General features: G+C 42.2%; 1 protein-coding gene across 1 annotated transcript; it reads left to right on the forward strand.

Annotated features, from left to right (window-relative positions):
* The first annotated feature begins 11,505 nt into the window (after nt 1-11,505).
* LOC147260335 (cilia- and flagella-associated protein 99-like) lies at nt 11,506-12,706 on the forward strand. The gene is made up of 5 exons (XM_086205225.1): nt 11,506-11,578; nt 11,662-11,750; nt 12,025-12,226; nt 12,385-12,562; nt 12,615-12,706. The coding sequence occupies exons 1-5, from the start codon at nt 11,528-11,530 to the stop codon at nt 12,704-12,706; spliced, it is 612 nt and encodes a 203-aa protein (XP_086061351.1). The 5' UTR covers nt 11,506-11,527.
* Nucleotides 12,707-14,158: the final 1,452 nt, after the last annotated feature.

Genomic DNA, 14,158 nt, shown 5'->3' on the forward strand with positions numbered 1-14,158 from the left:
CCTTGAGGGGCTGGACCCCCCAATTTTAATCACATCGTAGACATTTAGGGCTTGGGGGAGTGCATGAGGATGTACCGGGAGACTCTGCCATCTGCAACCGGCGGGGCTCCCATGCCCTGGGTGCCTCCACCAATTTGAACTACATTCTAGTCATCCACATCATCACATCTACATTCCCACACACAACACGCACCCTGCACCCATGTTGGGATGGGGGGGGCAGCTGGGGCAGGGAATGGGTCCAGTGCTGCTTCCTTTGCTAACTGCACCATTGCAGACCTGGGGGCCTGGCCGTTGCTCTTTGGGGGGGGGGGGGTCCTCCTCCCGGCGTGGTGGTTGGGCTGGGGTTGGTCGCGGGCCTTGCTGTTGTGCGGTGGATCGCTCGCTGGCGGTTTCACTAAGTCTGAGGTGCCCTGGAACGTATCAGCATCTATGGAGTACTCAGCCCCTGTATGGAGGAAGATGAGAGTATGATTGTTTTGTCCGGGGGTGGCAGTCCTGGGCGTGCGTGCCTTCGACTCACCCCGGCAGGCGGGCTGGCTGGTGGTGCCCTATAGCCTGAAGCCCGCCTGCTCTGGGGGGAGGGGGAGAACAGGGGATGGGTGGAGGGGATGGGGATCGTGGGTTGGGGGGGGGGATAGCTCTGTACGGGGGCGGTGGGCCTGGTCATTGTGGTGGGCTGTGGTTGCCCCGCCTGGGTGTGGGGTGTGGGTGGGTGTCAGCCTCGCCGCTGGCGGACCTCTTGGGGGGCTCTGGTCAGGTCTCGGGCCAGAGGGGCCCTATGCTCCTTGGCTCTGCTCATGCTGCCCAGCGGGACAGGGGTCATCTCTGCCCCGTCTCTCTGGGGGTTGCATCCGGGTGGGGGTTGCTGCTCCTATGCTTTCCTACGGGTCCTGGCATGGGTTGGACTTGTGGCTGTTTCCTGGGGGGAGGGGTGGCCTTGGGCTCCCCATGTCCTGGGGGTTTCTGGGTGCTCTGGTGGCCTGGTCCTGACCTACCTGCTATCCTGGACTGGGGTGCGATGTCCTGGCGCACAACTGACCCATAAACACACACTCAGACATTTATCTAAAAATTACATTAAACCAAATGGTAAGCCTGCACCGGAAATTCTGCAACCAATGTTTTTTGCTTTTCTCCTCTCTGTTGTTGTTACTTTTTCTGTTTGTTTTTTGTTTGTTTTTCTGCTATTGCTGTTGTTTTTGTCTCCCCCCTCCCCCTTGTCGTCCCTATCCTGTCCCTGTTCTCTCTTCCTATCCACTCCTGAGCCTCAGTCCGGTAGCTTTATCAATTAACCAATACCATTCCTAATAAAATTAAACATAAATGGCAATAGGAGGAGTTTATCAGATTCCTCCTATGCAGAGTAAAACTGCTTCAGTACAACAAGGCACCAGGAACATTGATGCTGCTTGCCCCTGCTGCTGAACAGGACAGGTTTAAAACAAACAACAACAACAAAAAAACAGAGGTTTGTAAATGAGAGACACATGTATCATTTTATTTGAAAATTATTCAGATCTTTTAATTCTGGTCAGTGGGGTAGCATAGACCAGGGATCTTCAATTTTGGACCAGGATGGGTCTTGTGTATTTAGCTCAGTTGGGGCCCACTTAACACCTACTGTAATCCTGCCTGAAACCCACATGGTTAGTTAGCATGGGGCCAACATAGAACCCACAGACACCCCCACTTGCAACCCATATTTCAACCCATACTATCCCCATGTAGGACCCACATAGGACTAGAAGCTGGGCCCAATATGGGTCTTGTCTGTTTTGCCCAGCTGGGGCCCACCTAAAACCTGGTGTAATCATGCCTTAACTCCACACGTGCAATTGGTGTGGGGCCAACATGGAACACACGGACAATCTCATTTGGGTGCGATCTGACAATTCCATATAGGGCCCATTTTTTGGCCCACTTTATACCCACACGGGCCCTACATAAAAATGTTGGCTGGGTTGACACGTTACGTGAAGTAGACGCAAGATTTGAGAAAATCACATCGTTTGGCAAGTATACACGCACATTTGCATGTAATCTCCTCTCTACATAGACCTTACATGTAAACTTGTCGCACGAAAAATTTGCGTCGCATTCGGTGTGAACATACCTTTACACTTAAGGTGCAACAGAGGTATGTGAAAGACAGAACAAAGCGCCGAGAGAACCAGGGAACAATTGTGTGTATCAGGATTAAGCATGAAATCCATCACGAAGAAAAATGGTGTTTGTACATAAATTGACTTCTAATCCATTTTGATACTGGGGGTGGGGGGTATCTGCAGTTCCCGTAGACATGGGATGCGATCGGAGCAGATGTGAGATGGTTTCAAAAACTTGTTGAAATCCTCTCCTCACGAAAAACATCTTTGTTGTGACATCACGTTTTAAGATGCGTTGCCTTTATCTTCTCAATGGATGAGAGTGATGGTCAGTGAAAACTCAAAAAGCAATAATATTTGGTACTTAATATGTTGTTAAACTGAGTTAATGTCAAGTAACACACTGTTTAAGGGTAAAACAAGTTTAAGGGTGTCCTGACATAATGGTCTCTTGATGATGAATGATGCCTATTTGGAGCAGAAACCGACTGTTTTCCTTGCATCCCTCAGCTAACGTTGACATTCAAGTTAAATGCGTATCAATGTACAACGTTTAACGTAACAGCTCTGAATCTGACAGGACCAGGCTCAGACACAGGACGCAGATGCAGGGTTCACGGCAAGGGATTTTATTGTATGATGCTCCGAGCAGAGAAATCAAAAGGCTTTGAAAATTCAACTAATCTACTCAGAGCTATGAAACAGACACAAAATGAAACTCACTCCAATCAAGGAGGAAAACACAAAAGCTATCAAATATCATCAATAAATGAAAATCACTCCAACTGCGGAGGAAAAAAAAGACAGAACGAAGGAAACTCAAAAGCACTCCTGAAAACTGGAGGCCTAGGACTATGAAAGTTAACCAACAAAAAAATCACTCCAAGCAGAGGAAGGAAAAAGGGCTGTAAACGAAACTACTAAACCTGGACTAAGGTATAAAACTAACAACCAAAAACTCTCAGAGGGATGCAAACAGAAAACAACAGGCACGGCTGCGTAACTTGATCAAGGCTGTGGAAAGGGCTTTAAATCTCTGGCTGGGGTGAACACACAAGGACGAAACACACTGGCAGTGGACAAGGGGAGACAAAGACTATTTAAACACAAGGTAAGGGGACACAGGTGGAAACAATCAGGGCGGGGCAGACAAACAGACTGGCCCAGGAGGAAGGGCAAGTGACCTGAAATGAGAGGCGAGTCAATATTTCACAATAAGACAGAAAGTGACAAGACAAATAACCACCACCTCACCGCGGTGTGACAGAATCATTCATCATAGCATCTGCTTTGTATCCAAACCTTTCAAAGTAAAGGAAAATAAAAATAAATGTAACATGAATGAAACAAGACCCATGAGTCCTAATGTTTTATGTGTGAACTGAACAGGTACTTAGTGAGATAACTTCTGAGGCCACGGGCCGAGCAGCGTGGCACGGGGAGTCAGTGGGGAGGCACGGGGGCCGAGCAGTGAGGCACGGGGAGTCTGTGGGGAGGCCTGTGATGCACCGGGTCTGTGACGTGTACACGCCATCACGAAGCATGTCCAGACGGTGACGCAGCAGTATCAAAAAAACAAAAACAAAATCTTCTAGTGGCGCCAAAAAGGAGAGAGAAGAACAAAGACCAGTGCACAAGGTCTGTGTGTATCATGTTATTCAGGGTTTGCCCCCATTTCAGCTTGTAGCACGTCATTCATTCATCTTTTGGTCAGATACTTAAAGTAACAGTAGTAGCAGCTGCTGGGCGCAAACAGCTGACAAGCAGCCAAAAGTTAGTGCGCCCATCATTCTACGTTTATAAGCTTTTAAAATAGTTATTCACACTGAATAATATTATATAAACCTTAGTTTAAGAATAAGATGAACTCTTACAACGTGAATTCAAATTTATCAGCTATCCATCTCTCTGTTAACCACAAGTCTCCTCTCCTCACATCCACAGCTACCAATGATTGTAGTAGCTGTAAATGTAGACCATCTGATTAGATGATGCCCTATGTCACTGTTGTTAGTGAAGGTGTAACTTATCATTGTAGATTACCATGAGATAATTAAGCAGTATCACACTCGAGGTTGTGCTGTTGCTCTGAATATCAACACCGGTGTGATTCGACCACAGATAATCACACCAGTGCTGATATTCAGCACAACAGCACGACCTTGAGTGTGATATTGCTTTTATACAAATGGTCTACAAGCGCATGTTATTTGTTAATGGTGATGAGCGACAAGAGATAATTAGTTGTTTGTTTACTTGATCATTTATTTAGCTCCGCCAAAACAGATAGTTCTACAACTGGAAGGGAGATAAGGCTGTTGCCAGGCAACACATAAACAACTGTCTGCATATTACTGCTACTTTGTATCATTTACATTTATCTGAATGTTTCCATTTATCATACAACCACTGAAATAAGAGTCTGTTGGCAGTCGCTTTGGTGGCATGATGTGTGTTTCTGATGAGTTAAATTTAGTAGCTTGCCACAATCTAAGAGAGTTAATGTAACATTAATTGACGGTCATTAGAACGCCTGTACAGCAGAGTGATAATGTCTGTAAAAAGTCCCAGTGCTGTAGTACTCTATATCAGGAATGTCTCTTGTCCAGTCAAATTTCTTGGTCGAAACTAACTGTTGTACAATATTGTATATATATATTGTATGTATGTATATATTGTTGCTCTGTTGTAGAATAGGTAGAAGACAAATGTGACGGAAAAACGAAGAAAAGAGAAGGAGAATAGTGTGGAAAGGTAGAACTAAGGAAGTAAACAGAGTGAAGGGAAGAGAGAGTGAAAGTGATAGCCAATGAATAGGTGAAAAACTGCAACTTTTGCATGACCATCTCATAGCGTTTCAAAATCAATCTTGATCTCTTTAAGTCTCCATCATTTCTAAATAAGAAATATGTGCTATGGAAAAAAAAACTGCTCTACACTCAACAACACTAGAAAGAGAAACTCCTCCTTTAAGTGACCCTGTAAAAGAACAGAAAAGTTTAATTAAAACAATGACCTGAACCTTTTGATCATATATGCATGTGCGTGGAATGCGGCAGAGTTGGCATGACATCACAGGGCGACCTGACAAAAATGGCAGGTGTGAATGCACATGCACACATGCTCGCTGCCGTCCGCATCCCAAATTTGGTGCCGCAGTCCGCCACGAATCCACCAACAAAATGCCGCCCCACTAGGGCTGTAATCAACCGAAGAAATTCTTGGTCGATTGAAGCCCTCAAATTTCGACTAAAAATTGACTAATTTTATATATGAAAAATATACTGTGTCAACTATTAGCACAAAACCTGTTGAGGAATATTAAGACAATTGTTTTTGTCATGTTATAATAACCGACCGACACTTTCATTTGTCCCGTGCACAGAGCGAGACTGAACAGAGGAGCATCAGACTGGTCGATTTATTAGTCGATACATTCTGGCTCCACCAAAATTCTGATCGGTCGATTTTTTTGCCACGTTAATTTCATCAGGAGGAAAGTACCGAAAGCACCACCGTCTCGCACATAATATCTTTGAACACCCCCCTTGTTTTTGCTATTTGGGACTCGCCCAACCCGCTAGAGACAGACAGAGTGAAGAGTACTAGAAGGCTAAAGTCTGGTGGTTTGATGAATGTATATTTAATTTTGACAGTTTCATTTAAAGCCAGTCCTCGTCCATCATGTCAAAGACATCTGCAGCGTGGCAGCATTTCATGAAAATAGATAATGGAAAAAAAGTCGAATGCAAAGTTTGCCAACAACAGTTTTCATGTCACAGCTCCACTACAAATACGACGACGTATGTATCACCTAGAAACTGTGAGCTAACGTGTACACCTTAGGTTGCCCCGTCAGTTTTGAGTACACGAACATATCAGAATTGATTTTTCAACTTTTTAGTCGAATAACTGTTTCTGTTTTAATCGTAAAAATTCTTACCGTGGACTTGCCTTTTGTGTTTAAGAGTAAACTTTTAATTTAAAAGTCTATTTGTGTCTCAGCCGCGATGCTGGGCTCCTCCGTTCAGTCTCGCTCTGTGCACAGGACAAATGGTCGTGTTGGTCAGTTATTATCACGTGACAAAAACAATTGTCTTAAATATTCCTCAACAGGTCTTGTGCTGATAGTTGACAGTATATTTTTCCTATATAAAATTTTCGATTTTTAGTCGAAATTTGAGGGCTTCAAGGTCGACCAAGTATTTCTTTGGTTGATTGCAGCCCTACTTTTAACTTAAAACTTTACTCTTAAACACAAAAGGCAAGTCCACGGTAAGAATTTTTACATTTAAAACAATTTTTAAACTAAAACATTGAAATGTCAATGCTGACATGTTCATATACTCAAAACAGACGGGGCAACCTAAGGTGGACAAGTTAGCTTACCGTTTTTAGGTGATACGTCGTTGTGTTTGTTGTGGAGCTGTGACATGAAAACCGTTGTTTGCAAACTTTGCATTCGACTTTTTTCCATTATCTATTCACATTACATGCTGCCACGCTGCAGATGTCTTTGACATGGTAGACGAGGACTGACTTTAAATGAAACTGTCAAAATTAAATAAACATTCATCAAACCTCCAGACGTTAGTTAGCCTTCTACTACTCTTCAGTCTGTCCGTCTCCAGCGGGTCGGGCGAGTCCAAAATAGCAAAAAAGGGGGTGTTCAAAGATAGATTATCTGTTTAACAGGGGTGCTTTTAAAACACCCCCATTAGCACTTGGTACTTTCCTCCTGATGAAATTAACGGGGCAAAAAAAATCGACCAATCAGAATTTTGGTCGAGCCAGAACGTATCGCCTAATAAATCGACCAGTCGACTGGGAGATAACAGCCCTACGCCCCACTATCGAAAGTTACGGTAACCGGAGAAAATGACGCACCCCCCCCCCCCCCTCACAAAAAAGGCGACAGGGTGGCGTCGAGCAAAAAAGTCAAATACGATGAATTAAAACAAGTGATATTAACGTCTTACTACTGCAAACATGAGTGGACGTATCTTAAACTCACCTCTTGCCAGAGTGGAGAAATTTTCGGCTGAAAATTCAAAGGAGTTCGGCAGGCGCGGATGGCGGGAATTCGGAGGAAAAGGAGACGTTGCTCTGGCCGCAAGTGGTCTAGGAACGGTTCGATAATCTCGCGAGGCGAATCCGTCCTCTGAGCATGCGCAGATTTCAATCGGTTGAATTTTATTCGTAAAATGTATTTAATATTTTTAGGTTTATGAGCAAAGTCTATGAAATGAGTAAATATTACTTGAAAATTTATAAGAAATTGTACTTTTAACCTGCAATTCCTTTATTACTCAGAAAAAATGTGTGTATATTAATGATTTAATTAAGTAATCTCTGAAATGTAATATTCCAATGTAGAAATTATGAATGTTTCCACATAAATATTACTATACCTCAAAGTTAGTTTTTTCCGTGTAAAAACACCTTTTCTTTACAAAACATACTCTAGTAAATCTCACAAGCAGTACTCACCTATTGGAAGTAAATTTTACTCAGCTACCATTGCATTTTAATTACAAAATCCAGTTAAATATTTTTGGTGGTTCGTACTCTTATTTATCTAAGCTTTTCTTTGTTTAATTCTATGAAATGATTAATATTTACTTGAATTAAATTAAATTTATTTTATTTTCCCATTTGCATTGACATATATGTATGTCTACATAACATCTTAACCTTCCTTTGGTGTTCATGAACAAGGATTGAAAACACACACACCTTTGCCTCATTACAGACATCCACGCACAAATGCACACACACACATACACACACACTCCTGTCCACACACAATAGGGCTGAGAAACAGTGAACATCCTTTAAAATCTAATAAACACAGCCTTTGTATTGCAGGTGAGGAATCCTCCAACACACTCAATAGAGAAGTAGTGTGAATATCCTCTTAAAAGAAAACATGACCTGCTGCTGATGACACTTTCTTCCAAATGTTCACAGATTTCTAAAAATCGGGGAAGAAGTGTCCGTCACAGAATAATAATTTTTTTACACTTTCAGAAATTACACACACACACACACCTTGGCAATTTCACATAAGTGGGGAATTCCTTTCTTTTAAATCTTAGAACAGAGAAAAGGTATCACTGCAACAACAGTACCTGAATCCTTTGTGGAGCATGGGCAGATGGAGTCCAAACACTGCAGCACTGTACACACTCATGCTAGTAGTTTCCTGTGGAGAGCCTTTGAAAACAACAAGACATTTTGAGAGCATCGAGCTCAAGAAGCAGTTTCTGAAATACCTCAAATGTGTATTTGAGTTTCAGTGGGTAACTCAGATTGACTGCATAAATGACACCCATGAGGAGCAGGCAAGCATTTGCCACACTCCTGCAGTCCTCCAACAGCTCTTTCCCCTCTATGACTACAGACACATAGTCTTGTCTCTGACGGATGACGATGATTTTCATCAAGTATTGACTGCAGTCCTCCTTCACTGCCTCTTGGCTGACATCCTGTGAAAACATATACAACTAGAATTAGAAATCAATGGCTGAGTCTAGTTTTCAAACAGTTTGTGAAAGGGAGGTTGAATAACATGGAACAGTTAAAAACGCCTAGAATGTTGAGGAGGGTGTGTCTGCAGATGCAGACCTGCAGGTCTGTCTGAATCTGCAGTCTCTGCATCTGCAGACACATACCATTGGGGAGCGTTTGAGGTTAGTGTAAAGAAATGCATGGAAATATAAATACACCACAGTGAACCACAATTCAGTGTAGAGGACGGTGAGATAATCCGTGTGGCTTCGATCATCCAAAAATCATAAAATTTACCTTGTATTCTTTGATCAGCTCCTCTACAGACTCTCCAAGGAACTCAGCCAAGCAACGGATGATGATGTCTCTCCAGCCTTCCATATGTTGCTGTTAAAAATTATAAGAATATTTAATTTCAGAGAACAATACAGCACACACAAATGCGAACAGTGACTTGTAGGGAATGTAAGCTTGCAACAACATTCTATGTGGGTAAGTGTATTAGAAGTGTGCAACATAAAATATATTTCTTAATGGTATCTCTTGAGACAATGTGCTCCATCAAGGGCTCAATTGTAGCTTTAGGAATAGGAATCAAACCCAGAGACCACTCAGAGACTCACAGTGAAGATCATGTAAATGTCTCTGCTTTTTCGAGCACATAAGATGAGAGAGGACAAGATTGTCTACATTTCTGTGAGAAATCACACACAGTGATGAGATGTAGAAAAAAGTTTGAGGTGAACAGACTATCAAAATAAGACATCAGCAATACATTCATCAACATTAGATGATGCAATTACATTAATCAAAACATTAACCTCACTTCGTGAGTCCAACGTCGGTCTTATCTTCGTTCCTGCAATCCCGCCTTTCTTCCTAAATATCTCCACAAGTTTGGTGGTGTGCTTGTCCAGTTTGGACAAAAACGTTCGGTCCAGATGAACTGTGGTTATTCGTTTGAACTCTTCTTTGATCTGAAACGAAAGATATAAACACCAAATCATATCCCGATGACTCAACAGACCCCAGGTACACTCAATTATTGAATTAACAGGTCCCCATCAGACAAACCTCGTAGTGTAAGAGAGAACTGGAGTTACCTGAGTTTCACACGCGCACACAAACACACACACAGGCGCGGACGAGATATTCCTCTCAAATGCGGGTATCCAGTTTTGCACTTGTTTTCATCCACACTCGGCAGATGCAGAAGACTATGGGGCGGCGCATACATAGACACACAAAACCTACAAACAAGGTTGGGGCAGAGGACTAGCTGACCGGTGGGATGTTTTGTAGGTACGTCCAGTTTGAACCCAACTTTGAGTTTGACCAGTGAAGGTGTGGGTTGGGTGGGTCTTGATCATACCCATGGGTCATACCAGACAGCACAATTACTTTCGCTCAGCGTTAACGTTAAATCTGTTAAACATTTATCATATTACCATGCAAGCCAGCCATTCCACCCAGCAACATATCCAACTTTGATAAAACCACATTTTATTATTTTCCATATTGGTGTAAATTGTGTTTTTCTGCATTCTGAAGGAAAACTAAAGCTGCAGTTAACTAAACTCATGCCTTGTGTGTTTATGGTGATTGTACTTTACGACTCAGCTCCTACCAAATCTCGAGTATAGCGCACCCTAGAGTGGGTTACATGTTTTCCCACAGATAGCACAGACTGTGTTCTGACTGTTTCTGGAGGTGAAACAGCTCCACACGATTCCTTCTCCACTCTGCCATTGTCTCTCCACACACTGACTGAGCAATATGCCGCTGTTCTTACGCATTATGCACTGACCCCGGCAGAAGAAAAAGTAGTTCCCACCAACCGCATATCATTTAGACACAATCTCAATCGTTTAGTTACTTTCAACCATGTTCCTGTTAATGATATGCATTTCCTCAAAGACTTAATTGTCAAAAGTGTCGATATTTTGAAGGGCGGTACGGTGGTGCAGTGGTTAGCACTGTCGTCTCACAGCAAGAAGGTTCCGGGTTTGGGCCCCAGTTTGGGCAAGGGGTCCTTCTCTGTGGAGTTGAAGCATTACCCCATTTATACGATGGCTGGAGCATTTTTTTTCCAAGCTGTGACTCCATGTCCAAGGTTAAACCTGAGGATTTTACAGCTACATGGGAAGTTCATTCCCTTCAGCTCAAAATGACTTTTCTCGTTCCTGTATTCAGATGTTTCAGTTAATGCCCGCCATAACTATTACTTTCTCAATGCAAACTTGAAATTCTGTATGGCTTTATTTAAAAAAAAAAACTCAAACAATTTCATTAAAACCACACAAAGCACACCCTGCTAACATGTTTGGAACATTGTTACCTTCAAGGTTTTTTTTTTTTTCTGTCTAATTTCTGATTCTTGGCCTTGAATAAAACAAAGTCTACAAAACAGCGGACGAAATTCATGTTCAACTTAAGGAGCTGCAAAAAGAAATAGCGGAGGGCAGCTATCAGTGTATCTTCTTCTCTGCCAAAAGAGGAAGTTGTGTGACATCACAAAACCTCGCTGACACATTTTAATCTCAGGGCTCTGAACTCTCGGTGGATGACTGTGATCTCGGGAATCTGACCACCCAGATGACGCCACAGAACTTCAAAGCTTTTCAGGTGCACTCCAGGCTGTTATGTCAGTTTAGTCATTCTGAGAATGAAGTCAGATCTGTCACTGATGATGTCATCTCGGTCTGGAACGTCCTTCCGTCAGTTCATTCTGTTTCTCAGTCAATCATCTCAGTCAGTAATCCTCACATGACTGTGTGGACCGTGTATAAATGGGTGTATGGAGCATTGTTTCCTATACATCCTTGAAGCAGCCAGCTTTACTTTACATTTACACTTCAACTAAATTTTCATTCCTGTCACAGAAACTTGAGCCCCAGGTAAAAAGAGGCATGGCTGAAAATGTCAAACTAGTTCGTAAAGAACCTTCTTCAAATATCAAGGTGAGATTTTTTCATCAGTTCTTTTATTTTGTCTCAGGATGACAACTTCTCAAAAATGTCATCAGTTTTTATGATTCTCGTAGAATAATGGTGGGACCGTCAAGCTCAATAAAACAGCTGCTCTGAGGAAGCAGGTGCAGGAGGAGCATCAGCAGGTGCAGGAGGCACAGAGGTACAGCATAGCATTTACCTTCCCCTGTTTAAGAAGGCTTCTCAACATTATCATTGTTCAGACAGGAGAGCATGCTGGAATGAACTGAAAACCTAGATTTGTCTGAGAGAATTCTCAGCGCTGGCTATTCAGATGACACTTGTTATGAGTGTGTGTGTGTAACCAATGACTAATACGAACTGTTCCTGGTTTTGGTGATGAAAATTTATTAAGCTTTTGACCTGAATTAGATTTCTGAGAACCAAAGTACTAATTTCTCTTTGTGTTGAACCAGAGTGAAGCGCCAGCTGGAGGAAGCAAAGAAACCTTCGTTTCTGCAGTGGAAAAAACACATGCATGACGAGGCCTTTCAAAAAGAATTAAAAAACATTCATTGCAAGGTCAAAGAAGGACACATGAGCAGCAAGGAGGCAGTTACGGCCCGGAAGCATCTAATGGAACAAAGACAGAAACCTGCACAACTCCAGACAAAAGAGGTGAGTACCAATCAGCCAACAATTAGTGAAAAGGATCACATAGCACTTTAAAGGGTCCAAAAACAAGAAATATCAGACAAAACATTTCAGTTCTCCAGCACAATTTCAAAGCCATTGATTTATTTGTAAATTCTGCTTTTTATGGCTCTTTCTTGTAGTCACCTGAGCTGATTCGGAAATACGCTCAGAAAAGGATCCAGGAGGAAGAAGAAGTGAGAGATTTGGTAAAACGGGTGGCTGAGGGTCGTATTACCTCAACAGCAGCTCAAGAAAAGCTGCAGAAATTAAAGCAAAGTATTGGTGAGCTGTTTGACTTCATGTACTGTGTGTTGGAATGTTTGTTTTTGAGTTGCTTTTCACTCCTGTCTTTTTCATGCCAATACCACAGTGAAAGAAATCCCACAACCCAGTCAGCAGCTCCTTCGTAAAGCACTGGAAGACGCCCAGGCAGAGCTCTTCAACAAATGTAAAATGAGTTGAGAAAACTGCACCATGACAGCGCTACCCTGCTTGTAGTGTGAGACGTCTGGTGCAACAGAAAGAAAGAAAGAAAGATTTATCATCAATTGCAGACAGAAACGACTGCTCCACCTGAAGGTGCATCTAAGCAGGCTAGGGGTAGAGGTACGGTCTTAAGTCCCTCCCATCTGCTCTTCTGATGGAGAAGAGGAGATAGGAGGACAGCAGTTTGGACAAAATTACATCCATTGTCCACTATCACTGCATACCCGCAAACTAGTCACTTTTTGGTTAAAATGGCTATTTTGAATAGAAATATGTCATTCACGACATATTTTTACATTGGGGTGGGTTGCTGGGGGTGGGGAGGGGGGGGTATCTGCAGTTCCCGTAGACATGGGATGCGATATGAGCAGATGTGAGAGTGTTTCAAAAAAACGTGTTGAAATTCTCTTCTCAATAAAACATCTTTGTTGTGACATCACATGTTTTAAGATGCGTTGCCTTTGTCTTCTCAATGGATGAGCGTGACGGTCAGTCAAAAATCAAAAATTGAAAAGCATTAATATTTGATACTTAATATGTCATTAAGCTGAGTTAATGTCAAGAAACACACTGTTTAAAGGTAAAACAAGTTTAAGGGTGTCCTGACATAATCTATGAGGTCTCTTTTTGCCTATTTGGAACAGAAAACGGACTGTTGTATTCATGCCTCAGTTAATGTTGACAAAAGTTTAATGTGTATTCATGTACAACGTTTAACACAACAGCTCTGAATCATTCATCATAATCATAAAGCATCTACTTTATATCCAAACATTTCAATGTAAAGGGAAATAAAAACGAACATGTAACATGTATGAAACAAGACCCATCAGTGCTCATGTTTCATGTGTTAACTGAAAGCGGACATAGCAAAATAACTTGTAATGATCTGAAGAAGCGATGAGAAATAAAGTTTCTTCAAGGAAACTCAAACAGTCCAGTGACGACCACACAGCCATTAAGAGACACCGGGACCTGGATGACTGAGAATCTTCACTAACAATTACTACTTTTCCTGGATCACCCTACTTGGAGAGCAGACAGAGGTCTGTACAGCCAATATCTGTATTGTGTTGCGGAGCAACACTGGTTTCAATTCATTTTTGTTGACTGATATAGCTATCTTTCCTTCATTTTATTTTCAGAATGCACTAAAATGCTTTGTCTGTATGAAATAACAAAATGTTTCTACATTGGTACATTGATCCCACTACAAGTGGCTGGTTTATAGACACGTCACCTTCACTTTGTTTGAGTTTGCAGGTGTGTTACTGATGTTGGCCTGCCTCATGAAACAACCACTTTCTATAGCCGGACCAATGAACTCCCGCTGGAACACCACACACATTTCCACACAACACACATTCAACACAACTTTTTTTCTTTTTCTTCCAGGTAATGAGGTCATATTTAGACATAGTTCCTGAT

Source organism: Aulostomus chinensis, chromosome 6 (genome assembly GCF_037954235.1).
Source record: "Aulostomus chinensis isolate RoL2024-O1b breed Wild chromosome 6, RoL_Achi_v1.0, whole genome shotgun sequence".
Taxonomy (NCBI): domain Eukaryota; kingdom Metazoa; phylum Chordata; class Actinopteri; order Syngnathiformes; family Aulostomidae; genus Aulostomus; species Aulostomus chinensis.